The sequence below is a fragment of the Carettochelys insculpta genome, chromosome 14 (assembly GCF_033958435.1).
Source record: "Carettochelys insculpta isolate YL-2023 chromosome 14, ASM3395843v1, whole genome shotgun sequence".
NCBI classification, from domain to species: Eukaryota; Metazoa; Chordata; order Testudines; family Carettochelyidae; genus Carettochelys; species Carettochelys insculpta.
The window spans coordinates 39792315-39819311 of NC_134150.1; the positions used below are offsets into that span (position 1 = coordinate 39792315).

Genomic DNA, 26997 nt, shown 5'->3' on the forward strand with positions numbered 1-26997 from the left:
TCCCTGGTTTAGGCTCCTGGCCAGCAAGGTGGAGGGCCTCAGCTTGGCCATCCTCATGTGTGCAGCTGACCTGTTTTGTCTCCACTGCCTCTGCCACAGGCGTGAGGGCTGACCGAGGCTGGCAAGATCCGGATCAGTTCGCCCCTCGCTGGCTGCGTTTCTGCAGCCAGGGCACTTCACTGCTGGTATTGTGCTGATGCTTGGCCCTACTTTTCATATGGCCGCCCTGCTGATAAATGCCAAGTGTCATTAGCTACACACCTGCACCAAGTTAAGCCTCGTTTGAGGCCTGTCCCCCCCCCCACCCACTTTAAAGCAGGAGCACTTAGCTTGCAGCAGCTCTGATTGGTTGGAAGCCGGCAGCTGGGACAGCCAACCAATCAGCAGGCTGGCTTTGCTAGTGGGCCGGAACTTCCTTAGAAGCCCCTTTTACACCCCAGTCATTGGGAGGGGTGTTGCCTCCCTACGCACTGGCAGCGCCTATGTTTTGCCCAAGGCACCAGTGTGCTCAAGTGGCTGGTGCACTCGATTAGGACACTGAAGACCTGGTGTTTATTTCTGACTCTGCCACTGGTTTGCTGAGTGACCTTGGGCAAGTCACAAGCTGCTCTGTGCCTCAGTTTCCCCACCTGTAAAACAGGGATAATGCTTTCCTCTGTCAAGCCCTGCGGATGAAAAGCAGCACAGGCTGTACCCATCACTGTGACATCTGAGCAACCTCTAGAAGGGTGTTCCATGGAGTGGTTAGCACTTGCCACTCACTGCATTAGCCTGTTGTGCTGAGTTCTCTTGTGTGTGTAAGTTAGCTAGAGCTGGCCCCCGCCTGGTGGTGTGTGTGTGTGTGTGTGTGTTTTTTTTGCCTTGCTTTGTTAGTTGTGGCCCGACAGCCTTTTCATCCTGTGGGAGCTTGATTCAGCGAGCAGAATGCTTATGTACCTTACCTAGGGCACAGCACTGTGCGGTTCATTGGGCTTCCTGAGTGACTGGAAGCAGAAATTCTGACTGGGGTGCTACTATGCACAGCTACTACGCTCTAGGGAGCACATCTGGGTCAGACTGACGGGCCGTCTAGGCTTGTATCCTGTCCTCTCACCACGCCCAGGCCCACCATGTTTCAGAATGAATGAACAAAACAATAAGCTCCATTCCATCCTCTAGTCCCAGCTTCTGGCAGTCAGAGTTTGGGACACCTGGATCATAGGGTTGCGCTGCTGAGCTCTTGGCTAACAGCCATGGATGGACCTATCTGCCATTGACCTAGCAAGAGCTTTTGCTTAAAAACCCACATACTTTTGGCCTTCACAACTTCCCATTTCAACAAGCTTGGGTGGCGCCTGATCCCCCTTTCGGGAGATTAGTTCTCCGGCCCTGCCCCTTCTGCCCGTCCCCCACCTCCCAGCAACTGAGCCGGTCTGAGCACTGTCAGTCAGCCCCACGCCCTGGGCCATCAGCCCAAGCTGAACCCTGCCGGCTTCAGGAGATGCAGGGGAGCGAGGGCAAAGCCACAGCCGGGATAGGGGAGGTTGAGTCTCCTCTGACCTCACAGAGCTGTTGCCCGTGGCAACACGTTCCACTGATTGCTGTGCACTGAATGCAGCTGCACGTCCTTTGGTTTGTCTTAACCTGGCTTTGTTTTAAAATATTGCTACTCTCCCTAGAAGCGGTCAGGGACATGGGGCCATGCACCAGCCCATTTGTATACGGAATGTTATTTGCTTGTTGAGACTGCATTAACAATAGCCAGCACTAGATGGGGATTAAGGAGATCTGGGCTTCCTCCTTGGCTCTGCCACTGACTCACCGGATGGCCTTGAGCACATCACCATTCCTATCAGTCTCCGTTTCCCCAGGTGAAAAAGGGGAGGCGCTGAAGCTCCCTACACAAAGTGCAGGGCACAGTGAGTACTTAAGAACAGGAGCCATCATAGTTACATTCTGTGGCTGTTTATGAAGGACTTGCATGCTTGGCTGCAAGGGGACAGAAGTACATGGCCCTGGCGCATGGCTTTGTAACGAATGGCTCATCCCTAGAACGACTGGTGGAAGGAATAACACACCCTTGGGAGGAAAACTTTGGGGTCACATTATGAAATGAAGGGATTTGAATGAGGTGAGCAGAATGGTTCCCAAGGCGCTGCAGGAGTGAGGTCCCTTGGGCCATGCAGAAATCATAGAATCAGAACACTAGACCTGGAAGGGACTTTGGGAGCTCATTGAGTCCAGCCCCCTGCCCTCACTGCAGGACCAAACGCCGGCTAGACCAGGGGTGAGCAAACTTTTTAAGTCAGGCTGCACTTTTCATCCCTACAATTAGCAGCCCCCCATCTGTCTGTCATCCAACCTTCTGGAAACTTCGGTTATGTTCATATGCAAATTAAAAAAAAAAGACTTTTGGCAAGTGACAGAAAATAAAGATGTAGAATGTAAAACATAAATGTGAACACACCCGCAAACAGTAACATTTCAACATTTTTAATGCGATGGATGAGCCTGACACCCAGCAGCCGATCATGCTTCAACCCTCCCTTATTAAATGTATGCCCCCTCAAAAGGGCCCACCCCTCGCTTTGCACACCCCTGGCCTAGACCACCCCTGAGAGATGTCTGTCTAACCTCCTCTTACATATCTTCAGTGACGGAGATTCCACCACATTCCTCGGCAATGCATTCCATTGTTTAACCGTCCTGACAGTTAGGAAGTTTTTCCTAATGTCCAATCTAAACCTCCCTTGCTAAAGTTAAGCAAACTTAGCGAATGAGGTGAATTTGAAGTGAATTAATTATACCTTACTCAATCCCTCCCTGTACAAACAGCCTCATTCAGAATCAGCATGGCCTTAATGTACAGTAGCTGAATTCACTGACGCAGCAAATAAAATTAAATGGTATTAAAGGCCACTAATTTTGAATGACAGGATGCACACAAGCATCAGATTCACCTCTTTCTCGTTAATTTGGATTGATTTTTCTGAACGTTCCTCTGTCGACAAGCCTCTCGTAAGAGTTCTACTCTGGAGAGCTGGTGAGCTTTCACTGTGGTGATGTGACCGTCGCTAACTGGGGACAGTCTCATTCTATACCCATAAAATGTTGGTACCGTTTTGAGAGCATCAATGAGGTTGTTTGGTTTTTGTATTTTTTATTAAATGTAGCAGCTGATTCAGAGACAATTACAACAGGCTGAAACAAAACGTGCTGTTTTATTTTTAAAGTAGCAAACAATTTAAGTCCACATATTCAAACCAAAACAGAGCGAAACAAGCACAGGTCTTTTGCAGTGGGCTGCTTGCTATAGCCAGGGAAGCCTCTGCCAATTTGAGAGCAAGATTGCTCTTCCACGTCTCTTTGTCCTATAAACAGACCAGGGTTGCATCACCACCCAAGTGGCTCTGTTTTCTTCAGAAATTTGGCTCCATTGTAGGGAAATGTCTGCATTCAGGAAAATACCTAAGCCTGTGTTTAATTTTAAGCGTGCAAGGAAACTCCACTGAAGTCAGTGCCACAAGCTCCCTCTAACCTCAGCGTCACTGTTTGCCAGTTCTGATGTAATTATATTTCACGAGTAAAAGACAGGAGGCACCATATTTGTGTAGATCCCAGGTACCTCCCGGATTTTAATAAACAATTTTTGGAAGCGCTACACACAAACCTCTGTGTTTTGTTACCACTTGGAACAGGGCCCTGTCCTGCCACACTTGGGCCTGTTGATGGGTTTGCACTGGAACCTACGCTGCCAGTGTGAAACCAGTTGCATTTTGGCTGTGAATCCCGAGGCTTGGTACAACCTTGGGATCAGAGCGCATGTGACTAAAGGTGGCTCCCAAAGACAAGGGCCGTGTAAAACGAAATCAAAGCCCGTTTTTTTGCTGCAATCCTGCCCTGGAGGAATACAGGCTGGGTAACACAACCGCTCTGTCTGTCTAATGCAGCTGCCCCTCTTTGTTTAAAGAAACCAACTTAAATAACTGGACATACACATCTCCTAGAACTGGAAGGGACCTTGGGAGGTCATCACGTCCAGGCCCCTGCCCTCTTAGCAGGACCAAACACCATCCCTGACATCTATTTTCCCTAGTCCCTAAATGGCCTCCACAAGGATTGAGCTCACAACAGTAGGCTTAGCAGGCCAATGCTCAAACCACTGAGCTATCCCTCCCGAGCTATGCAGATACAAAGTAAAGGAACAGAAAGGCCAAGGATGATGCTGGACACATCCACCTGTGACTGGTGTGAGGTCCATCAACTATATTCCACGTAAGTCTCATATCTAGTGAAGGAGAGGGCCAAGCAGATGCTTGATTTAGCTGGGAGAGGGGATGGTGAGGTGCTCTGTCCTGTGGCATATCAGACCCCTCTGAGACCTGCTTGTAAGTTACATCGGAGTTACCCTGCAGACTGCATCATTTGCCTGAGCTAAGTAGCATCCTCGGACCCATTGAGGAGACAGCACATGGTATTCCTATTCCCCTGATCCTTTCAGATGGCTTCTACTTCTCATTAAGAGACAAACAATGCTGCTCCATAAAACCAAGGTCGGGGCAGAGAGCAGCCTTTTGTCTCCCAATTAAAAATACACAAGCACCAACAATCCCGTGGGTGTCATGCCTTATGCTGACGGCCCAATAACAGAGCAGGATTGCTCAGCAGAAAGGAATCCTTCAGCTCTGAAATCAAAATATGCCTGTGAAGCAACTTCAGGAGAGCAATAGTATCTGTAGGGCTGGCAGAAAGCACAGAGCTTTACCCAGAGTGTCTAGAGTGGAAAACAGAAGTGGTTTCTGTGTTCTCCCCTCGCAGGCCAAGGGCTCGGAAGGATCCAGGCTGAAAAGCCCTTGCTTCTTGGCATTCTTGTTTCGATGGTGGGAGGAGCAGAGTAAGCGGCCACAGCTTCCTGTTCATCTCTAGATCAGGAACTGCTTGTCCACCAGCGTTTTTGCTGCCAGATTTCTCCTTCCAAGCTCATGCCGCAGCATCTTCACCAGCTGAAAGCACAACAGAGCGTGTGCAGAGCAGCAGAATGGGGGTTAGCCAGACGCAGCCCTGGTAACCCCCCTAGAAAGCCCCAGGCAGATCGGGCACTTTTAAGTGTGCACCCAAACTGTTACACAGCAGCCCTCATGGAAATGAGCTTTCTGATCCGGGGCTATGTTTTGCCATCCATTCCCAGTGTGAAGCAATGTTCTCCATTCACGTGGCTGAGCTCAGCCAAGCAGGGGACACACAGCTACAGTGGGGAGAGAGGGCTCGATCGGGCCACTTTTAGAAACAGGTCAAAAAACGGAGATGCTTAAATGCGCGTGATGCAATTATCTTGATTGCTGACACGGATTGGATAACTGTGCTGGCAAATCGCTAGCTGTGCTAGTGAGTGTGATTAGCCTATTTGCAAACGAGGGCAGCCTTTGGCCTCCTCCTTGTAGAAAATGCAGCACTCGGCATTAGTGCCGGCCGCGGGCTTTACCTTCTGCACAGCAAAGGTGATGACGGCTGCCAGCACGAAATCCTGCGTTCCCAGGTCGACAACTGAGAAGAGCAGGGTGTCGAAGAGGAGCAAGGTCAGCTCGTTGCTGTAAAAGAGAGTCCTGCTGAACGAGGCGCTGGCGTCTGGGGGCAGAAGAAGGATAACATCATGCCCCCAAGTGGGTGCATGAGACACTGTGGTGCAGCCACCAAACTCTGTTAAAGATACGGCCGCTGGGCTTCTGTGGACGGCATCACACGCACAGCCCTATCCACAGAGACTGAGGGCGTGATCCCTGTTCTAGCAACAGTGCATGGCAGAATGTGCCCCGCCGGGTTGCTCCTTCTATATCGGGTAATACTTGATTTTTCCTTGGGCACCCGGGGGCTAAAGGAAGGGGGCAGGGTGGGCAACACATCTCCTGTGCTAAAAACAAAGGAGAGAGTGCCTCTTTGCCTCCCTGGCTTGGCTGGTGCGTGGCTCCCCTCCCCCTCAGCTGGTATAGGAAACATGCCCCCTCTTAGAATCACAGAATACTAGAGCTAGAAGGCACCTCAACAGGTCATCAGGTCCTGTCCCTTGTATTCACTGAAGGGCCAAGCACCACCTAGATCACCCCGTCAGATATTTATCCAACCTGTTCTGAAATATCTCCAGTGATGGAGATTCTACAACCATCCTTGGGAATTTATTCCAGTAATTAACCATCCTGACAGCTATGGAATTTTTCCTGATGTCCAACCTAAACTTCCCTTGCTGCAATTAAAGCCCACTGCCTCTTGTGCTGTTTTCAAAGGCTAAGGTGAGTAATCTTCTCCCTCCTCCTTGTAACACCCTTTTAGGTGCTTGAAAACTTCTCTCTTAGCCCTCTCAGCCTTCTCTTTTCTAAACTAAACAAACCCAGTTCTTTTAGTCTTCTCTCACAGATCATATTTTCTAGACCTTTAATCATTTGAGTCGCTCTTCTCTGGACCCTCTCCAGCTTCTCCACATCTTTCCTAAAATGTGGGGCCCAGAACTGGACACAGGACTCCAGTTGCAACCAAATCAGTGCAGCTCCTAATCTTGTCTCAGTGGGAGAGAGCCTGAGACTCCCAGCCAGGGACGCCCTCATTCCAGAAGGTCAGAGTTTTACAGATGCTCCTGCTGTGTCAGAACCCACAGGCAGCTGGGGAAGGCCCTCCTCGGGCCGGGCAGTGCTCAGGCACAGCTGGGAGTTATGGACTCACACGTAGAAGACAGGGCAGGTGGCTGAGTCAGCGACAGCCAACATCAGTGCAGCACAAAGAGAGCAGAGTCCTACAAAGAGAGCCCAGCCCCTTCTGTCAGCAGGATGGCTTAAAGGCCCCCTGGATGCTTTCAGGGCTCAAGCACTACCCCTGAGACACAGCTCATGGAAAGCAAAGGACTCAGTCCAGTACGAGACATGCTCAGAGCTGGCAGCTGCAGCAGGAAGGGTATGGTGTAGAGAGGCCCTGGGGCTCTTAGAAGCCTGTCTCTCCCCAGGCCCTTTGGGGAGCTGGTTCCGGGCCCCCCTCCCCCAGCCACCCCTTCAGCACCACCTTGGCCTCAGGTAGCAGTGGCAGCAGCCAGGACCCCCAGGCCCTTCTAAGTCACTACTCCCAGGGGCAGCTGCCCTTTTTGCCCCTCTGCCATTCCCTCATTGGTAGCCCTGGAGCCAATATTTTCCCTTCACTTCAGAGCAGACATTTGAAATCTACTGCTGGGCACCCTCTGCCCACCCCTTCCCAACAGGTGGAGGCTTGGCACCCCATCTCCCCCAGGGCCAGGGCTACCCAAATCAGCATGCGATATCTCCCAGGAGCAGCATGTCATTCGAAATGACTGCAAAGCTGAGGCCAGGGGTAGCCAACTTGCGGCTCTTGAGCCACATGTGGCTCTTTGAGCCATTCAGTGTGGCTCCTCCCCAGCGCCGCATGCTGGGAGTGCCGTCTGCCACTCCCTGCCCGCACCCCAGTGCTTGGTGGGAGAAGCACTCTGGTGAGTCACTGGCTTTGAATTAGAGCAGGGGCAGGGGTGAACTGGGGGTGCCTGGCTCTGGGGTAGGGGAGGGACACTGTTTTAAAGCAGGGAGGCTGGGGGTGCCTGACTCTGGGGAAGGCAGTGAGCCATGTATTGTATATTTTTATATATCTACATATCGATCTATATTTATTATATAGATTGATATATAATCAAACATATAATACGTGTCACTTTGCACTCTATCCACCGCTAGTTTGGCTCTTCGTGTCTAACTGGTTGGCCAACCTGGCCTAGGGGACTAACTCAAGGCATTTGCAGTTTGCATGCAGGAGCTAACACCTGAGCGTCCCAGTCTGCAGTCACAGCTGGCTGACATCTGCCAGCACTGAGAGGACAAGGAGGATTCATGCTGGAGCCAGCAATCCCCCAGAGGAGAGCAGCGAGCTACCTGTGAACAGCACGGACACATCTAGAGGCTCCTGGAACTCCATGTCCATGATGCGCTCCAAGAAGGACTTGTCCTTCACGTTATAGTCCATGTCTCTGTACGCCTGGGGGAGAAAGGCCGGTGCTGTCGGTGGGGTTAGGAGAAGCAATGATGCATTCGCCAGCCTCACCGTGGTGTCCGAACACCTCAGTGACAGAGAGAGAGGAACATAAGGTTGGCCACACTGGGTCAGACCAATGGCCCCGTCTAGCTCCGGGCTCCCCCTCTCCTCTGTGATAGTGCAGAGAGATGCCAGAGGTCTGTGTATGCACAGCAAGAGAAACAGTTCTGCCCCTCCCCCTCGAGGGGTTACTGTCTCCCTAAACGGTCCGACGGAAGCATTCACCCCATTTTACAGGGGGGGCAACTGCAACCACCCATCAGGGCCCAGATCCTCAAAGGTATTTAGACTCCTAACTCCCTTTGAAATCAAAGGGAATCAGACACCTAAACACCTTGGAGGAGCTGACCCTAAGTGACTTGGTCAAGGTCACAACGGGAGTGTGTGGCAAAGCCGGGAACAGAAGCCCGGCCCAACACCTGGGCCCGGACAGCAGCTTCCTAGCCCGTTTGAGGTGCAGTGGTTCAGCATAGATGTCAGGAGAGGATTCTTTTTCATCCTAAGAGGACTGGTAGAGGATCCCCTTTCCGTGAAGACCGTGGGGTGTTAGTGAATGGGCAGTTGAAGTTAATGTCTACGCTGGGGCAGATCCTGCATCAGGTCCATGCAGGCAGCTCCCCCAGGCTGCAGTGGGAGGCATGGCTGAGGATGGCATTTGGCCGCTGAATGGCACCGATTTGATCAGGTAGCACTACAAACCCAGTGACTGCACCTGCCGATCTGCTGCGCGTGACTTGCTTCGCAGCCTGCAGGAGGTGGAGAGGGTCAGCCGACAAGGGATCCCTGGGAGAGGCTGGCCCAGCCTGGAGCCATTTTACCAGTCCCCACCCCAGCTCTTTGGGCCCCAGCACCTATACCAGAGCCATTGTCTCTAACCCTACCCTGGACACCAAACCTGGTGCTATGACTGGTTGTTAACGCTGACAGGCAGAATCGAACCTCGGGCCTCTGGAGCTTAGACCATATGCCTCTTGGGCATGAGATAAAAGACAGCTGGCGGGTGGCTAAGGCTCCAGAGCAGGCTCATTGGGTCTCCTTTACACCAGTGGAGTCCAATAATAACTCTAGGAGAGCCACACTTGTGGTTATGACCTTGTATATTTGCCACAGCCCCCCCGCCCCTGACTGCCCTCCCCCACCCCCAAAGACAGGCACCCCCAGCCCACCCCCACCTCCGTTCTAACTGTATGTTCCAGTGACGCCCCGGAGCTCCCGCCGGGGCCATGCCGGGCTATGGCCACAGGAGCCACGCCGGGGAGACTGCTGCAGAGGCTGCCTCGGCCGCTGCCGCCACACACGCATCCCACCACGTGGCCGGGCACAGGTGCTGAGCAGCCGCATTTCGCCACACCCGGTGCTCTGTTTGCCACACGCGGCGAATGGGGAGCGTATTGGGCGCTGTGGCTCTAAACGGTCACTCCAGGACTGTCTGCAGCACTGCAGTGCTGTTTGCTCTCAGATAAGCTTAAAGCCCTTCATGAATATCCTTTAATGACGCCTCAGAACTCCCCAGTGAGAAAGGGACGTTCACCCTTATTTTACAGCGGGGGTTCTGCGGCACACAGAGGGGCAGCAACTTACCTAAGGTCGCGCAGTGACTCAGGCCCAGGCAGGAGATGAACCCTGGAGCCCAGTTTCCAGTCTTTTGCTCCAACCGCTAGTTCCCTTTAAAATCTGAGGGTGGACACAAGGGGATCTCTGGAAAAGGCGAACAATGGACTCACGTGTTCAAGGAACGAGCTGAGGAATCGATTCAAGGTGTAATAGCTCCTTAGTCGTTGCTCGTGTAGGTTGACCCCAATTCTCTCACCTCTTGGGCCCTGCAAAGGAAAGTTCCCAGAAGCACTTTCAGCTCCCGGCAGGGGCTCAGGGAGCCCGGCGCTCGGCTTCTGAGGAAAAATAATTTGTTTTCATTCAAATTTTCACTTTGGCGGCTGGGATATTGGCTCAATTTTCACCTACTGCTTTGGCGCTTTTGCGTTGCGTGACAGACACACACAACTGGGGAGTTTTCAATTATGAACCGCATGCGCCAAGGTGGAGTTACAAACAGCTGGGCAGCCCTGTCATCCTGACAGGAATGAAATCAAAGGGACTTGCAAACATGCCCTTTGCCTCAGTGAGCCTGAGGGATGCTGGCGACAGGTTGGGCTGCGCAGAACTCCTCCAGTTGAGATCCCAGATGTGTAGGATGTAGTATTTGCTCATTTGAATTCAAATCAAATGAACACAAACCTCAGTTGGCCAAGTGTAAGTGGTTCTGAGCATCAGAATCTGACTTGGGCAAGAACTTGCCTGTCCCAAAGCAGGGCTGACCTGAGAGAGGTGGGGGATGGGGACCAAGGCAACCCCTCTCAATGCCCCAGGTGTGCGGCCCCGGGGCAACTCTTGTGCCACAATCCCTTCCCTCCCCCGAACCGAGGTTTGGATTCCAGCCTCCACCTGGGAAGTTCAGCTATGTTTGGATCTGATGTGGAGAAATTCCGTATCTCCAGCCCCAAAATCTCAAGACCCCCTTCCTCCTCTTGTATTAAAAGAGATTAGGCTCTGCTCCTCAAAGGTATTTAGGCTCCTAACTTCCTTTGGAATCAACGGGATATCTCAATAGCTGCGAAGAAGGTACCAGCCATAAGGAATACAGAGCCTGTCTCCAAGGCAGCAGCCAGTCATTCATGTGTCACAAAGATTCCGTCTAAATCATCTCTAGTTTTGCCTTGAATGTTGCACAGCGTTCTCGGTTCGGGTATCTCCTGGAGCACGGCTTGTGCAGAGACGGTTATGGGGAGATGAGCAGTAAGAAGATAAAATGCATTTCACAGCAGGAGATGCAGTTAGGAGTTCAGGTTACTCCAGCTGTTCTCTCGCATCTTCATTAAAGAAGAGCTGGATTTACCATCATCCGGTTTTTTAGGTGTGATTAGATTGGAAAGGGTGCCCATGTTGCCCAGTGCCAGCCCGCTCAATCAATCTGGCAATAACAATCCCAGAACCCAACATCGCCGCAAGTTTCTTCTGCTCCTGTCCAATGTTCCTTCTAAATTTTTCCATTCCCCATGTGGAATACATTTTGTTATGCACACGGAAGCACTTGTGGATGTACAACAGGGTTCCCTCTCATTTTTGCCGTGAATGATTGGAACAAATTGTTATGTGCCCCAAGGCAGCTGTGGGTGTGCACCACCAGGAGAAAAACATGCTGCTGGCTGCAGGCAGCGGGGAGCGCTCTGCTAATCACCTGGGCACAACTTAAAGGCAACACTGCTCCTGTCTGAGAAATCTCAGGAGTGGGGGGATTTCAACCCAATCCTTGCAAAGCAGAGCAGCTCTAGAGAAGTAGTTATTCCTCTTTATTCGGCACTGGTGAGGCCACATCTGGAATATCGTGTCCAGTTTTGGGCCCCCCAGTATAGAAAGGATGTGGATGTGCTGGAGCAGGTTCAGCGAAGGGCAACAAAAATGATTAAGGGTCTGGAGCACAAGACCTATGAGGAGAGGCTGAGGGATTTGGGCTTGTTTAGTTTACAGAAGAGAAGACTTAGAGGTGATTTAATAGCAGCCTTCAACTTCCTGAAGGGGAGCTCTAAAGAGGAGAGTGAGAAACTGTTCTCAGTGGTGTCAGATGGCAGAACAAGGAGCAATGGTCTGAAGTTGAAGAGGGAGAGGTGTAGGTTAGACATTAGGAAAAACTACTTCACCAGGCAGGTGATGAAGCACTGGAATGCGTTGCCTAAAGAGGTGGTGGATTCTCCATCCCTTGAGGTTTTTAAGTCCCGGCTGGACAAGGTCCTGTCTGGGATGACTTAGTGGGGGTTGATCCTGCTTGAAGCAGGGGGCTGGACTAGATGACCTCCTGGGGTCTCTTCCAGCCCTGTGATTCTGTGAACAGTAAGGCGTCTACGCAGCCCGGCAAAGGAGAAAATACCTCCATCAGGGGCTGTGTTATCTTGTCGTATAACTGTCTGACTCTGTCCGTGAGAAGCACCTCGAAGGTCTGAATGTCAGAGTTGGCCTCCAGGCCTCTCCGAGGGCACAGGTTCTCCTGCCAAGGGAGACAAATGGCAGGTAAGCAGGGAAAGGCAATAACACTGACATCGTATGTCCCAAGATCCCACAGCCCTCTACAGAGCGATTCCAGTCTCTACATCCAGAGTGGCATCCACCATCACACGGTAGGCGGGTGAACCTGGGGCTGGGGGATGCAAGCCCCAGCCCCACCCCTGCTGCCCCAGGCCCCACCCCTCCCACGCAGGTCCCCTGGGGAGTCAAGCCTCCTCTCCTCCCCTTTAGGGGCAGACTCCCTCCTGCCAGCCAGAGGTGTGCGTCCCCAGCCTCCCCCAACACCAGACCAGGAGGTGCACAGAACCATGAAGCCCCAGAGCACTAAGATGGCAGGAAGCCCCAGCCTTCCCTGTCCCGGGAACGAGGGAAGGGCAGCACGTGGCCCCAGCCTCCAGGAAGACGGGCAGCACAGCTCCAGCCTACCCAGGGAAGCCCAGGCAGCCCCACTGAGGGCCTGGGGGCAGCGTGTGGGTGGAGCCAGCCAGGCAGTTTGGGAAGGCAATGCCTCTTACGCCTGCCACCCATGCACTCATCACTAAGGGCAAAGACAAAGGCCTCCGCATTAAAGAAAAGATACAGGAGGCAAGTGCTGGCTCGTGCAGGAAGGACAGTTCCTGATAGGTAAACCCTGCCACGGTGTGGCCGGCAGTCCCCCGGATGGAGAGAAAAGCAGTCTCCAGGAGGAGAGGCTGGGCACTGGGACGGAACAAGGATTACCTCTTCTTTCTGCAGGCAAGCATGCATGGCATCCATGCCCACGTCAGCGTGGCCGTGCACGCTCCGCCCGTGGATGTAGAAACCGTAGCATCTGTGTGTCAGGATGAAGACAGACACCTGCTGGGATGGAGAACAGGATGGGCAGGATGAGATCGGGGGCCTTGCTAATTGCATTTCTGGCAGGCAAGCCCAGAAACCTGCCACATACACTCGACTCCCAGCCGCCCGGGCCCTGTTCTCCAAACACACGCAAACCACCAGGGACGCACTGAGCCACGGGCAATTGGCAGAGCAGAGTGGGAAGTCATTTTTGGTTACGTCCAATGCGTATTGGTTCAGAGTTGCTACTCACGGCAGTGAGTCAACCCAGAGCCAGTGGAGCTGTGGAAGAAAGGGACGGAGAGAGGGTTACTCACTCATTTCCTTCTCCACCTCACACCTGTTCATTTTCATGTGTCAGCAGAATAAAAGAACAAAACAGCCTCTCTGGACACCTGGCAATCCAGGAGTGAATGTGGATACAGAAGAGGATTCCTCGCCATAAAGAGAAAGCTGATATATTTTATTAAGTACCCAGTGGATGAGGGTCATCACCCTCCACTGCCCCCAGCCCTTTGGGGGCACCCTGTCAAGCTGGGCCGGGGCGCTTTGTGCCGGCGTGAAATCCACTCGCACCCCGCAGTGTGTGTGCACCTGCAGATGCAGGCTGAGCTGCCCAAGATTTGTGCACTGTGCAAATGTCAGGTTTGTGTGCACAGCCTGGGTGCATGCCCAGGGTTTGTGCACGCACCTGAGGGGAGCCTGGCTGGAAACCAAGCTCTTTCCTAGTTGAGTGGAAAGTAAATTAGGAGCTTAGAGTTCTCTCTTTTAGTTGACAAGGGGGTTATTAGGGAGACAAAGAAACAACACCGTTTTACAAGATAATTTGCATCTTAACAGCACCCCTTTGAGCGTTCAGTTGGTGTAAATTGGTGCAGCTCCATTGACTTTAATGCAGGGGCTGACTCAGTGTGTGTGGTTTGATGCTAACCTAGGGCAAGACTCACGTTGCTCACGGAACAGAGATCTACGAACTGATGGATCTTGTCCTCTCCAAAGCGCTCGTAAAGGCCTACGAAAAACACCACCTGCAGAAAGAGCACCATGCAGCTGTGCTGTCGTTACTTAGCAGGCCTTTCACACAGCACATCCTGGGAAGCAAGACAATGTAAAGTTTCCTTTCCTCCCTTCCACCCATCTTTTTAGGGGTCCTTAGTGTGGTCCTCCACTGTGGCCTAGGAGGTGGTGCTTTCGCCCTCCAGACCAACAGGTCCCAAATTCAAGTCCCACTCAAGTACCTAGGCTTGTAGCCACTCCTGAAGGCTGTTCCTGCACTTCTGACATTAGGGCAACATTGGTGATTAAAAAAAAAATGAAGATATACCTATCTCATAGAGCCGGAAGGGACCTTGAGTGGCCACTGAACCCAATCTCCTGCCCTCTTGGTAGGACCTATCAACATCCCCTGGCAGGGTTTTTTTTTAAAATCTCTTTGCCCCAGATCCCTAAATGGCCTGATCAAGGATGGCGCTCAAAACCCAGAGGATAACAGGCCAATGCTTAAACCACTGAGCTATCCCTGCCCATTGGACAGTGACCCGATAGGTCTTTTCTTTCTCTACACTCCATTATTCACGCGATAGAGAGAGAACTGAAAGGCACCTGATTAAGGGTACCACTTCTCTGATGAAATGCTAAAGTCTTCTACCCACCTCTGGACTGCCTAAGATGGTGGAGATTAACCCCAGGCCTTTGGGGGAACTTTGATATCTGGCTGAGCCTCCCCGCCTCTCAAGAAGGGCCTGATTCTGGCTGCTCCTGCCTCTACGTTTCACCCAACACGACAGGCTGACAGTAACCTGTGCAATCCCCACGGCCAACCAGAGAGAAGCGGCAATCCCAAATCGAAGGATTGGGCTCCAGGCAGCCAGGTAGGCATCAGTGGCAGGGTGGAGATCCAGGTTCAGATCTCGTGAGGCAATGTTCTTCAAGCCCACCACCTGGAATAAAACCAGAGCAAGTCAATCAGAGCCCCTTTGTGGGGTGAGTTCTCCAGGCTCTGTGAGACCCATAAGCCCTCTGTAGGGTGCAGATCCTGGAGAGTTACAGTAAACTTGGACTAGTCACTGAATTCCTAACCCTTCTGCAAAAGTCTCCAACACATCAGACATGCGGTCCCAAGGAAATGGGCAGGGAACAGATAGGTTCCTGCTTTCTAAGCTCCTGGGACCAAATTTGCAACCAGCCACCAGAGAAGACAGAAAGCCAGTGTGCCCTAGTGCGCCACTCTGGCAAGAAGGAACCACTGGGGTGGGGCGCTCAGCGGCAAGACAAGGCCCAGCTGCCCCCAGCCAGGTTCCTGGGGATTCCTGCAGGCTGCAGTGCTAAGCAGTAGGCAGGTGAAAGGGACTAGCTGGGGATGTACCCCATACCGGTCTGGGACTGCCCAACCTTCCAGCCTCCTGCTCCTGCACCATCTGGGGGGGGGAGGGACCTGCAGATGCACTTACCAGGGCTCTGCTATTTTCCTTCCCCTTCCCCTGACTATTAGGGAGCGAGGGGAAGTTCACAGCTTGCTGCATTCTTCTTAGTCCCAGCCGTCAAGGGGAGGGGAAGAGAAGTGAGTCAAACAAACTGTGCACTTTCCCCTTGCTCCCTGATCATCAGGGAAGGGGGAAGTGCAGCAGCATTTTGGTGTGTGTGGCTCAGACCCTCTGCACTTACCCTTGCATAACCCTCAGCCCTCTGACTTAAGTCTCTCCACCTTCAGCCCCCTTCCCTGACTCCTGCACCCCTGCAACTCCTGCCCTGAGCCCCTACACTCCCAGCCCCTTGCCCTGAATCCCACACTCCCCCCATACCTCCACTCCCCCGTCCTGAGTCCCCCACACACCTCAACCCCCTGCCCTGAGCTCCCCCCCCGCACTCCATCCCACACCTGCATTTCTTACAGGTGTTGTTGTATCACAACCTCCTTTCAGTTCAAAAGTACCTGTAAGAAACTTAACTTACTTTCACCCCTGCTGGTCTCTAAATCAGTGCCCACAATTTTGCATGCACAACACTTTTTCCTGTGCAAAAACTCCCACCTTTGCCCATGCGAATGGTGTGTGCAATTAAATGCTCAAATGCATAAACAAAGGTAGTTGCAGAGGCATGAAACTGGAGGTGCAAAGGCAGAGATTGCTTCTGGGAAAGATCTGACCCAATCAACAGGAGTCTCACATGCGTATCTCCTAGAACTGGAAGGGACCTCAGGAGGTCATGGAGTCCAGTTCCCTTCCTTCTCAGCAAGACCAAGCACCATCCTTTTTTCAATCTATTTGCCCCAGATGCCTAAATGACTTCCTTGAGGACTGAGCTCACAACCCTGGGTTTAGCAGGCTACTGCTCAAACCACTGAGCTACCATCTCCTCTCACAGCCCAACTGTTGCCAGGCTCTGAAAGGTCCATACGCAGTGTACCAGACTACAAAGAATTACAAAACCTCGCTCCTTAATTAGGATTAGACACAATGGACACAATTCCTCAGAGCCTCACTTCCAGCTTTGTCTCCTTTCTTTACTAATGAGCATAACCAGGCTGAATCTTTCTCCCCACAGTGCACAGAGCCATCTCGTGGCAGAGTGCTCCCACTGCATACGCCTCTTGGTCTATCGAGGGCACGTCACTGATGCTGATGCTGCAGCCTGCTTGGAAAGCTTTGTCCCGGGAAACCTTCTGCCTCACTGGTCAGACGGGTTGGAATTAAAATACAGAACACGTCTCGCCTGCCCTGAAACCTGACCCAAAACTCAGCTGAAACTTCAAACCATTCTTTATTTCCCCTCTGGGACCAAGGATGGTGGAAGAATTGTCCCATGGTGTCACATGCAGAATTATACCCTTTTAGAGCACCAGGATATGGGTGGGGCACAGCCAGATCCCAGAGGTTGCTCTCTTCCTCCAGGGGTACATCTCCCCACCTCCCCAGTACCTCCAGGAGCAGCAACACTGCAAACAGCTGAAGCGATGGATTTGATTTCCTACAAGTCTGCATCTCGTTCCATTCATTGGCTACCAGGAAAGTTCTCCAAACGCTCACAGAGGAAGTGGCCTTCTGCCCTCCTAAGAGGAAAACAACACACGGATTTCAATTTGCTTTCTTTTAAAAAGCAGCGCAGGTGTCTTGGGCACAGAGTACCGCGCAGTTGGGTTTCCCTGTGCCTCGCTTCCATTAATTGACTGCTCCTGATACGAAATCTTTGCAATCAGAGGTGAGCTGGCTCCCAAAAATAGCCGCCTGCCAAGCTGCTGCTGATTTCCCAGAAGTGCAGAGGATCTGGAAATGCTTTATAAACACTAATTAGCCAAGTCAGCAGCAAAACAGCCCTGGCTGTACAGCAGGGATGATCATGGTGTTTTTCAAGAAAGGGCCTCTCTCCTTCTGGGGCTTTGACTTTTGACACTTGGTGGGAGGGACTTTTGAGAAGCTCCCAAATCACGTAGGCACAAGTCAATGGGATTGTGCTTCTAAAGCACTTGCGCCCGGGTTTTAAAAGTTGTTAGGTAACGTTGCAGTTAGAGCTGCAGAGCCCCGCAGAGGATTGAAGCACCTTCAGCTTTTTGGAAAATGAAATTTCGAGCCTGCTGGACTGAGTGTAGTTAAGCACAGGGGTGAAATCCTGGCTCTGGAAGTCAATGGCAGAACTCCCACTGACCTTAGCAGGGTCAAGAGTTCACTCAAGGTGAAACTGAGCACCTAAAAATGGAGGTAAGCCCAAGGCAACATCTGAAAATCTAAGGGGGCATCCACATGGAAGTCAGACAACCTAACTAGCTCAAATAGCACTACAGGTCTCACCTCCTAAAACCAGCACTCTCTGCTCCAGCAACATCCCTCATCTAGCAGAACCAGGGTTGCTCCTGGACCAGACACCCAAGGCAGCAGGGCAATCCAAGCTGGCCTCCTGGCAGTCCCATAGCGGGCAGTGGAGCTGGGCCAGAGGCAGAAGCCCTGCAGAGGGCCAGAACTGGAGCACAAGTGTTTGGCATCCCCTAGCAGCCACACAGGCTAGGCAGCCACAGCTTGAGGGCCAGCGAGATCAGCCAGGGGCCGGGGGCAGCATTAACCTTCCTTGATCCAGCAATATTCCTCCTTCAGGACCACTGAGTTCCTGAGGGTGCCGGATCAGTAACAGTACAACCTGTACCACACAGCTGCAACAACACAGGCAAACCAGAGCACAAACCTGGGCTCCAGACAGGCTTGGACAGCCCATGCTGTCCTCTGGGAGGCTGCAGCTTCACTGCTACTGGTAATGGACAGATTTAAACCGAAGCAAGCTTGTGTACGGCAGCAGCACCATCGACACACTGAGTGACTTCCCTGAGGCTGCCCGGTGTATCACCCACTCAGTCAGGAAGAGAACCCAGGAGTTCAGGCATGCCCTGCCCCCAGCCCTACAAGATCCACTCTCCCCTGCTGGCTAAGAGGAGAGGCACCAGGGAGCATCGCATGGGTATTTCTGCCATGTTGACATAAAATCTTTGAACTCTTGAAAAGAAGCAGAAACACCACGTGTGGGGCTCATGCTCTGTGTGCAAGGGACCAAGGTCTGCTCACAAAGCAGGTCCAGCTTCTCTGTGCTGGAACAGATGCTTCCAATGCAATCAGTGAAGAGAGGGGAGCAGCCCCTGGGGGACAACAGTACCGGCCCACAGGCAGCCGCAAACCTGGGACCTCTGGAGCTTCGTGCAGGTGCCTGGACAGTGTGAGCGCACAGGCAGCTGGCTCTTGGCTTAGGCTGCAGAGAAGACTCCGTCTTTCTCTGTGACGTGGTCTAGGTGCCACCACGTGGGACAGGGAACCACACCTAGGTGTGTGGGTTACACGAGGAAGAAGCAGAGGACTCTGAGAAGGGAAGCCCTGGTGAGAATCTGCCAGGAAAGGTCAGGGCGTGCCAAGGTCTCAGGGGAAAGCTGCTGAGAGTACCCCGCAGGTCCTCTCTGAAAGGAGGCAGAGTTATCAGGAAGCCCTTGGAGGACTAGCCAGCCGTTCTTCCGGAGCAACGGGTCAAGGCCAGAGAAGGCTGACAGCAGCAGAGAGAGGCACACGGGGAGGGACGCCAGCTGGGCAGAGCCTGGACAGCGGGGGCTGTATGTGGTGTATTGCCTGGATTATAGTATTGAGACTTTATGTGTATGGACCTTTCTTCTACCATAACTTAACCCTCCAGGGAAAATGTGTTTGGACTATTTCTGGAGCCTCAGCAGGAGGGAAACCGAGGCAGGCGTGTCTGTCATGCTGTGGCCTGCCATAGGAGGTAGCTCCTGTCAGGGCTGCTCTACCACAGGGTGGTTTGCGCACACAGAGGGCACAGGGAGGGGAAGGTGGAACTGACCTGCGGTTGATTTAAAGACGGCTTTCTCCTTTGGCTTTTCCCAGTCGATTAAGAAGATGGAGATTGTTAGCTGGGTGATGATGAGGTGAAGCAGGTCCAAGGCCTGAAATAAGAGCAGCCAGAAAAGTTTAGGTCAAGGGTCTCAGACTCAGTTTACCGTCAGGCCAGTGCCAGGCCTCAAGCCTAGTGGGCCAATAACGTTATTGAGGAACTTTCATCCCCTCCCCGCCTATCCACAGCTCTAGGAGGGAGTTGGGGTTGGGGAGGGGTGCAGCTCTGGGAGGGAGTTTGGGGGATGGATGGAGGTGTGGGGAGAGGGTGTGGGCTCTGGGAGGGAGTGTGCCTCTTATGTAGGGCACAGCCCCTTCTGGCAGTGGCTCTCCGGGGCAGCAGGTCCCCCTCTCCCCCGCATTGGGTCTCCTGGCCCTGCCTGCAGGCCTGTACACTCCTTCCCCCCACCCCACACCCCATCCATGCATCTCTCAGCCCTGTCTGCTGCTCCTGGGTGATTTAACCCCCCCCCGAAGCCCCCCGCTACCACACAGAGGAGCTAGAGCGGCCTCCAGCTGCGAGCTCCGTGCTGCTGCAGGCACATACCTGCGGCCCGGGTGAACGTGTGTCTCCACATGCTGCTCCGAACAACTGGAGCAGGGCACAGCCGCCTCTCCTCCCAGGGCCACAGGGACCCGTGCGGGCAGCCACGCGGGCCGCATTACATCACTTTGGGAAACTACTTTGTGGGCCGGATTGTGGAACGGCTCAGGCAGTAGAGAGCCCGCAGGCCACGAGCCTGAATCATTACCAGACCTCCAATCATCATCCCTCTCCCTCTGTCCAGGGCCAGCTCAGCCAGACTTGGGTCCCCTCTGTGCAGCTGTTGCTTTAGGAGATGGGACGGGAGGCGCATTGCAAAAGCCGAGGTCTCCTCCCCGCTGCTCCCAGCTCCTCAGGGAGGCGAGGCAGTCCCCAGGGCAGAAGAGCGGTGCAGGTAGCACGCTAACTCTGCAGGGAATGACGGACGTGCTGCGGGGAGGGTGTCTGGGGAGGGAGCTCAGTGCGCTGTGACCCACACGCCAAAGCATGCGCCACCGCACCAGAACTGCAACTCGCGGCCACGGTCGGTGGCTACAGGGCTAGTAAGCCTGCCTGAGCTGACCCTGCCGTTCGCCAGGGGACCCAGGGTGCTGCTCAAAATACAAGCCAAAGGCCGTGGCTAACAGATATAAGCTGTGAGATGAACCTGTGAGAGCTCAGAGGGGTACCCGCATCAGCCTGTAGCACCTTAAAGACCACGGATTTTATTCACTAAGCGATGAGCTTCTGCGGGTGAGACCCACTTGGTCAGATTTGACGGCGTGAGTCTTACCCACGAAAGCTCATCACCTAATAATTAAACTTGCTAGTCCTTAAGGTGTCTTGTAGACTGTGAAACCTTGTAAGGAGAGGCCGTTCCCAGGGCTTTGGGCATCAGGCAGGCTAGGACCACAAAGAGAAAGCATTGCCCCAGTATTTTGGCTTCTGCCTTGCCCTTAGGTGGCTTTAGAAACACTTTTGGCACACGCTTTCCCACCCTCCCAGGCCCACCGCAGCCCCGCAGCAGCCATCCCCCACTCTTCTCTCCCCAGAACACCACTTCCTTACCTTTAAAGCAAAAGCACAGGACAAGTAGACAATAAAGTTGTTTTCTATTTGACTACCGGCCGGGGGCACCATAATCTCAACCGCTGATGACTGCTGACCCTGTGGGATGGATTAAACCAGCATTTCCCAGACTGTGTTCTGTGGGACACCAGTGATGTCCAGGCAACTTGAAAAAGGTCTTCCATGAAAAAACCTGATGCTAGAGATATTTTTCCTTCTAAAATATTCAATATGAAATTATGCGTGTATCAAAACTACTAAGGTATTTGAACAGGATTTAGATTGTAGGTATATTGTTTATAAGGCCTTCACAATAGTATCGATGTTTTGGCACGAGTCGCATAATAGCAACCAGAGTTGATTTGGATTGTATTTGGCGCAAGTCATGTTCAGAGAAATCATGAGATGCTGCGCCTGATATGAGGATCCAACTCTCCAGCATCATTCCTAATATTAAGCAGATTTGTGATCAAAAGATGCAAAAACACTCTTCCCATTAAAAAAACTGTCAAATATTACTTATTTTTATTTTCAGTGGCTTTCTGCAAAAATAACAAATTTATAAAAACACAACATATAAAAATATTTTCCATATCCAATTTGTTATGCATTTCTTTTTCCTACAAATGTTTTTAAGCTTTAAGAAGGACAGTCCATTTTTGAATAATACTCTGCTTTCTATTTTTGTACAAAAGAATGACACTAACCATCCTTTTTTCTTCTGGTATATAGATGTTTTCTTTTGGGTTTGTACTTAATTTTTATACTTAATTATAGGATTGCTAACCATCCTCCTATCTGAAGGACACATTAATTGTTCATTCAGATGATTTCCTCTTATTATTTTTTGTTCTTTGTACACTAAAATAGATCTGAAAGAAACTAACTCTTTTAAATGAATTTTTGAGCATTACATGTGGCAAGTTTTTGGTCTGAAACCCTCCCCCTTCCAAACAGCATGTATGTGTTCTGTCAATATGTTTCAAGACCCAAAGGACTCCATGGCCAAATTAAATTGGGAAACACGGGAGTAAAAGAACTGAGAGAAGAGAAGGAAAAAAATCTTGTCATTTCCTCCAGATCAAGGCTGACCAAATCTGGGGTCATACTCTACCCACTGGTTGGGAACTGCTGTTCTAGCCAGTGGCAGAGTTTCCCCAGTGCTTTGTCTGTCAGATTTTAAATATCCCAAGCAAGTGGAATTCCATCACTAGCAGCAGGGAATCTTTCCTGCTTTCCACTGCTTTCCTTGGAGGAACAAGATGTCCCATCGCCTCTTTATTCTGGTCCTGTTTCAACCCAGAGCAATCTGACTGGGCCTTGATCCTGTGCTTGTCACAGATCCTCCCTGTCCTCAGAGGCAGGCACGTGAAAAATGCAGATCCTGGAGATTTCAAATGTACCTTGGTATCTGCTCTATCAAGCTCCAAGCCAGGCAGATCTCGGTTACACCAGAACTAGTAGCTAGGGAAAGAGCAGGCAAAATGCATAAAGAAACACAATGACTCACCTTGAAAACAATAAGCCAATAAATCCCCGTCCCCAGCGTGACCATGAAGAAGGCATTACCCAGGGCACCAGCAAGGAAGGCAAAGAACTTGACTAAAATCTGTGGAAGGAAAAAGGAAATGGACAAATATTGTGAGGAAAAAAAATGTTCCATGAGTCAGCTTGACCTTTGTCCTGGGATCAACTGCAGGAACGTTGACTCTTTCTTACATCCAGAAGGATCCCAAGGAATGTAACAGATGCTGGCCCATTTCCAGCATGGATCAGAACAGACACAGTACCCACTAACTTCAAGTGGAAGCACCACCTGCTTTCGCCACAGATGAATGGGGTCTTAAATGTAGCCAAGGCACCCTCCAGTAGGGAAACATGTTAGATCGAGCAGCTCCCCCTCCAGGACGTTGACACACCTAATCAATAGCTGAGCAGCTGTCTGAAGGCTCAAGGATCTCATCTCAAAAGTGGCTGGAGTGACGATGCTAATGCAGCTCTGGGATGGCCGTGTGGAGGGTGCCTCTCTCCCAACATGGTATGGAGGTATTTCCCTTTTCTCCAGTGCTCTCCACCCAAAGTGCTCAGACGCTTTACAGGCATTAATGAATGCAACCTGTGCCTCCCCCTGGAGTGATGTTATGATTCCCACTTTACAGAGGCAAAACTGAGGCAGGGACCAGTGAGCACCAGGAGTAGACCCTCTTGGTTCTAATCCCCAGGTTTCAGCTGTACCCACAATTTGAGGTAGGGAGCATTTAGCCCTGCTTTTGTGTCCCAGACAAAGAGCAGTCCTAGGCAAGCTTTAAAGAGACTGATTCAAAGGAGAGGAGGGAGCTCACAGGAAAGGGTAAGCCCTGCGACCCAAGAGAGATGTATGGAAACAACATGTCGAGCAGACTAGCAATGGATGTACACAGCAAGGGCAGGGGAGCACAATAGAAAAACCTGAGCTCATGAAGCCTGGGTAGGATAAAATCAGTGGAGCAGAGTTGGATTCACACACAAGCTAAGTAAGCTACAGCTTAGGGCCTCAACATGCAAAAACATTACTAACATTTAGTTACATCCTTGCCTATGTACCAGCATATATACAAATATAAATATTATTTCTATTGTCTTTGTCCTTTCTGTTAGAATAAGACACATTCTCGGGTAATGCGATGGGGCCTCTTAAACTTCATGTAGTTTAGGGCCTCAGCATATCTCAATCCAGTCCTGAAATGGGGGAAGCAGTCAGAAAGCAGAGGCTGCTTTGAACTGGATTCAGACCGAGATAGGCAACAGGTGAAGCTGACCAAAGACATGGGTGTCAGACTAGTTGGGTGGAGGCAGGTCAGGATGGAAGAAGCTCATGAGACAGGGAATTTGGGAACTGGGGAGACACTGTTAAGTATATTTGCAATGTTGGGACAATTGTCACATTCTGGCAACATTAAGACGACAGCAACATGCAGCTTGCAGGCCCCTAGCCAACATTTACTCCCGCTTCCTTACTATAAAGCCTGTATTCTGAAGTCTAGACCTCCGCACCCAGCTGCTGGTCTTCAGCATGGCGTACAAGGCTGCCACAGAGCCCAGGGCAGCAAGCGCTATCTGTCAAAGAAAGAAGTTGTCACTTGTCCCAGAACTCAGAAGAGAAGGCAAATCGCATGCCCGGGCTGAGCACCTGCTCTGTAGCTGGTCTGGCTACATGGGCCTAATGATCCCTGTTCTGGCCTTAAAAATCTACACATCTGTGGAAAGTGAGATGAGATGGGTACAATTCCAACCTGCACTGATTGATTAGCACCCATGAGACCCATGTGGACACGAGTCGCCATTGCATATATTCTCCTGGGGGCTAAAGTCTCTTCTTACACTGAAACTGCAATCTCTGTAATCTGGAACTCTCTCATGCAGCAAACTCTGTAATCCGGCATGATTTTAGTGAGCCGCACAACCACTTACCATGGGTGCGGCCAAGCTCCCCGTAGTGTCATAAAGTTTGTTCCCAGGCACCAGTCCTGGCCCTCAGTGTTCTGTGCTGCTATTTAGCTGTAATTTACCCTTCAATGTCTTCTGAGAGCCCAGTAAGCAGTTGGAAGTGTCAGTAATGCTGCTTGAAAATATTGACCTCCCATGATCCAGCAAATTCTCTTGTCTGGCACCGGCCAGGTCCCGAGGGTGCCGGATGAGAGAGGTTCAACCAGTACTGGGTTTTCAGATCCCTGGTCCCAGACTTTCCCTTCATTGCTTATCATGCCGTCCAACCGAGATCCCTGCAGAAACTAATCTGGTGTCCTAACTGGATGTCATGGTTGCTTCCTTTTTTAAAAAAAATTTTAAACAATGCTCCCTCAGCTCTTTCCCATCCATGGGCAGAATACAATTTTTATGTGCACCAAACCGTGTGCAAATGGGCACCACCCATAAGAACACAAATCCAGCAGCAGGTGCTCTACTAATGAGATGGGCAGCATTTGAATCTCTCCTGAGCAGCTGGCCAAGCACTCCAGCATACAGAGAACACTAACACAAGCCTTTCCAAATCCATCCTTCCCTTCATACCTCAGCACAGCCTTCCTGTCTCCTCCAGGCACATTCCTACCTCAGGATGGCCCACTGGAGGCCCATGGCCCATAGTACAGCATGCGCGAATGCTAGTACTCACATCTGTGTCTCGCTGAGATGTTCCAGGGTTCCATGTGTACGACACGGCAAAGGATACCTGCCAGGAAAAGAAAGAAAGAGTCGAGCTTGGGAGGCAGCAGCCAGGCAGCTTTGGACTGGAGCTTGAATTAGCAACGCTGCCCAGGCTTTTCAAGAGTGGCTTGCAGTTTGGTGGGGAGATGGGAAAAAGACACCCGGGGCACAATATTCAGAAAGTGCTGAGCCACTGGCCTCCGAAAATCGGCTTTGTTTTAGGTTGTTCACTGCCGAAATCTCAAGTCCCTTTGGAAGGCATGGCCTGGATGTGCTTTCACAGCAATGGTGAGCCTCACCGGTGGTTGACTTAGTTCTTCAAGACCTGAAAATCTCAATACATTTGTCTGTCCAACAACGGAATGGCCTGGCAAAGTCCGGATGGAAACAGGCTGCCGCTATTGTGCAGAGACCTTATCTACAATGGCAAAAGCACGACCCATTATTTACCTGGGTGGCCTTGGTGGCAGAAGCTGCAGTGCAGGCGTGAGACTGATGCTCTTTGCACTATGCTGTCAGTATCTGCTCAGAACAAGGTTAGCCATCACCAGGGTAAAGGCTCCAGAGTCCACCTCTGCCATGCCCACAATATAACTACCGCCCAGGGAGCTGCCCGCTGGGGAATTATTTATTGTGGTGTTACGGTCATGCCGAGAGTCCCTGAGAGAGAGCAGCATACCTGGCACTGTACAGCCCCTAGGAGCTGACAGCAGTGGTTAGTAAACTAACCTGTGGCCCACGGATCCCAAGCTGCACCCCTCCCCGCCATGTCTCTCTTGCACACAGGGACACCGGAGCCTGCACTTCCTACACCTCTCCCCTCCTTCTGAGCACTTTTGAATACCATGAATCACCTGATTTGTGCTCTGTCCCTGATCCTCTCCCTCCCCGCCAAAGCTGGAACACCGCGAATCAGCTGTTTGCAGTGTTCCAGTTCAGGGACGGAGAGGGAGGAGGAGGTAAGTGAGGGGCTCTAGTGCACAAGAGGTATGGGGGAGGGAGGCACACCGGGGGGGGGCTGCAGGGCAGGCCACCCACTATTCCTGGTTGCCCATCCCCTGACTTATAGAATAACTGGACAGGCAGATCAAGGGTTGGAGGGGGAACAGAGGTACAGAGAGGAGAAGGGAGTCACCCAAGTTCACTTGTAGAGCCAGAAATGGAAGGCAGGTCTCCTATCTCCCAGTTCAGTGCTCTACCCACTAGGCCAGGAGTCAGCAACCTCCGGCACAGGTGCTAAGAGTGGCACGCGAGCCGATTTTCATTGGCACTTGAGGTGGGAATTCAGCCCCACCCCTCCTCCCCCATGCACCAGGAGCTTGCTCAAAGCCAGGCCTCCTGTGGATTAATAAAAGACCAGCTAATGCCACCAACCCCCACCTAAACGGTAAAGCTCTGCAGCTTCACTTATTAACGAAGCAGTTGTAAGTAGGACTATTAGTGACTTTAAAAAGTATCACCGGCACTTGGACTGTACATGGGGGTCAAAAGGTCACGTTTCAGCACGCCGGCTCGGAAAGGTTGCTGACCCCTGCAGTAGGTGCGGAGAGTTGCTGGTGCTGATGCAGCCTTTCCGAAAGCTGATGGGCGCACGCCCCAGAAGATGGAATCAGTGGGTTGGCTTTCAGGTTAGACCGCACGTTGTCCCGTGCCCACCCCACTCCAGGTTGGTAACCAGTTCCAGAGCACTTACGTCCCCAGCTAATAATCCGATGCAAGGGTGACAGGTGCTCTGCCTGCAGGGTTTGCCTCACCGCCCTTGCAGAAGCGTGCAGCACGCGGTAATAGCTAAGATGTCCCATGAACAAGGCACTTAGACGTCCGCATGATCTAAGCTGCGCTGCTAAGTAGTGTGCGCACAAAGAGACGGGTCCCATTCGGGCGGAGCTGAGAAGCTGGCCCTCAAGGGGCAGCTGA

General features: G+C 51.8%; 1 protein-coding gene across 1 annotated transcript in view; it reads right to left on the minus strand.

The window, feature by feature from the left end:
• Positions 1 to 3181: 3181 nt before the first annotated feature.
• The window catches only part of LOC142020577 (meckelin-like), a 39087-nt gene continuing 15271 nt past the window's right edge, over positions 3182 to 26997 (minus strand). Inside the window, exons 11-24 of the mRNA XM_075008566.1 lie at positions 25049 to 25105; positions 23893 to 23991; positions 22406 to 22504; positions 20896 to 20994; positions 19255 to 19357; positions 16848 to 16978; positions 14730 to 14870; positions 13878 to 13958; positions 12832 to 12948; positions 11978 to 12094; positions 9780 to 9875; positions 7896 to 7998; positions 5462 to 5604; positions 3182 to 4982 (exon numbers count right to left, since the gene is read on the minus strand). Of these exons, the coding sequence (XP_074864667.1) occupies positions 4902 to 4982; positions 5462 to 5604; positions 7896 to 7998; positions 9780 to 9875; positions 11978 to 12094; positions 12832 to 12948; positions 13878 to 13958; positions 14730 to 14870; positions 16848 to 16978; positions 19255 to 19357; positions 20896 to 20994; positions 22406 to 22504; positions 23893 to 23991; positions 25049 to 25105 (1467 nt within the window). The 3' untranslated portion in view covers positions 3182 to 4901. The remainder of the gene's footprint in view (positions 4983 to 5461; positions 5605 to 7895; positions 7999 to 9779; positions 9876 to 11977; positions 12095 to 12831; positions 12949 to 13877; positions 13959 to 14729; positions 14871 to 16847; positions 16979 to 19254; positions 19358 to 20895; positions 20995 to 22405; positions 22505 to 23892; positions 23992 to 25048; positions 25106 to 26997) is intronic.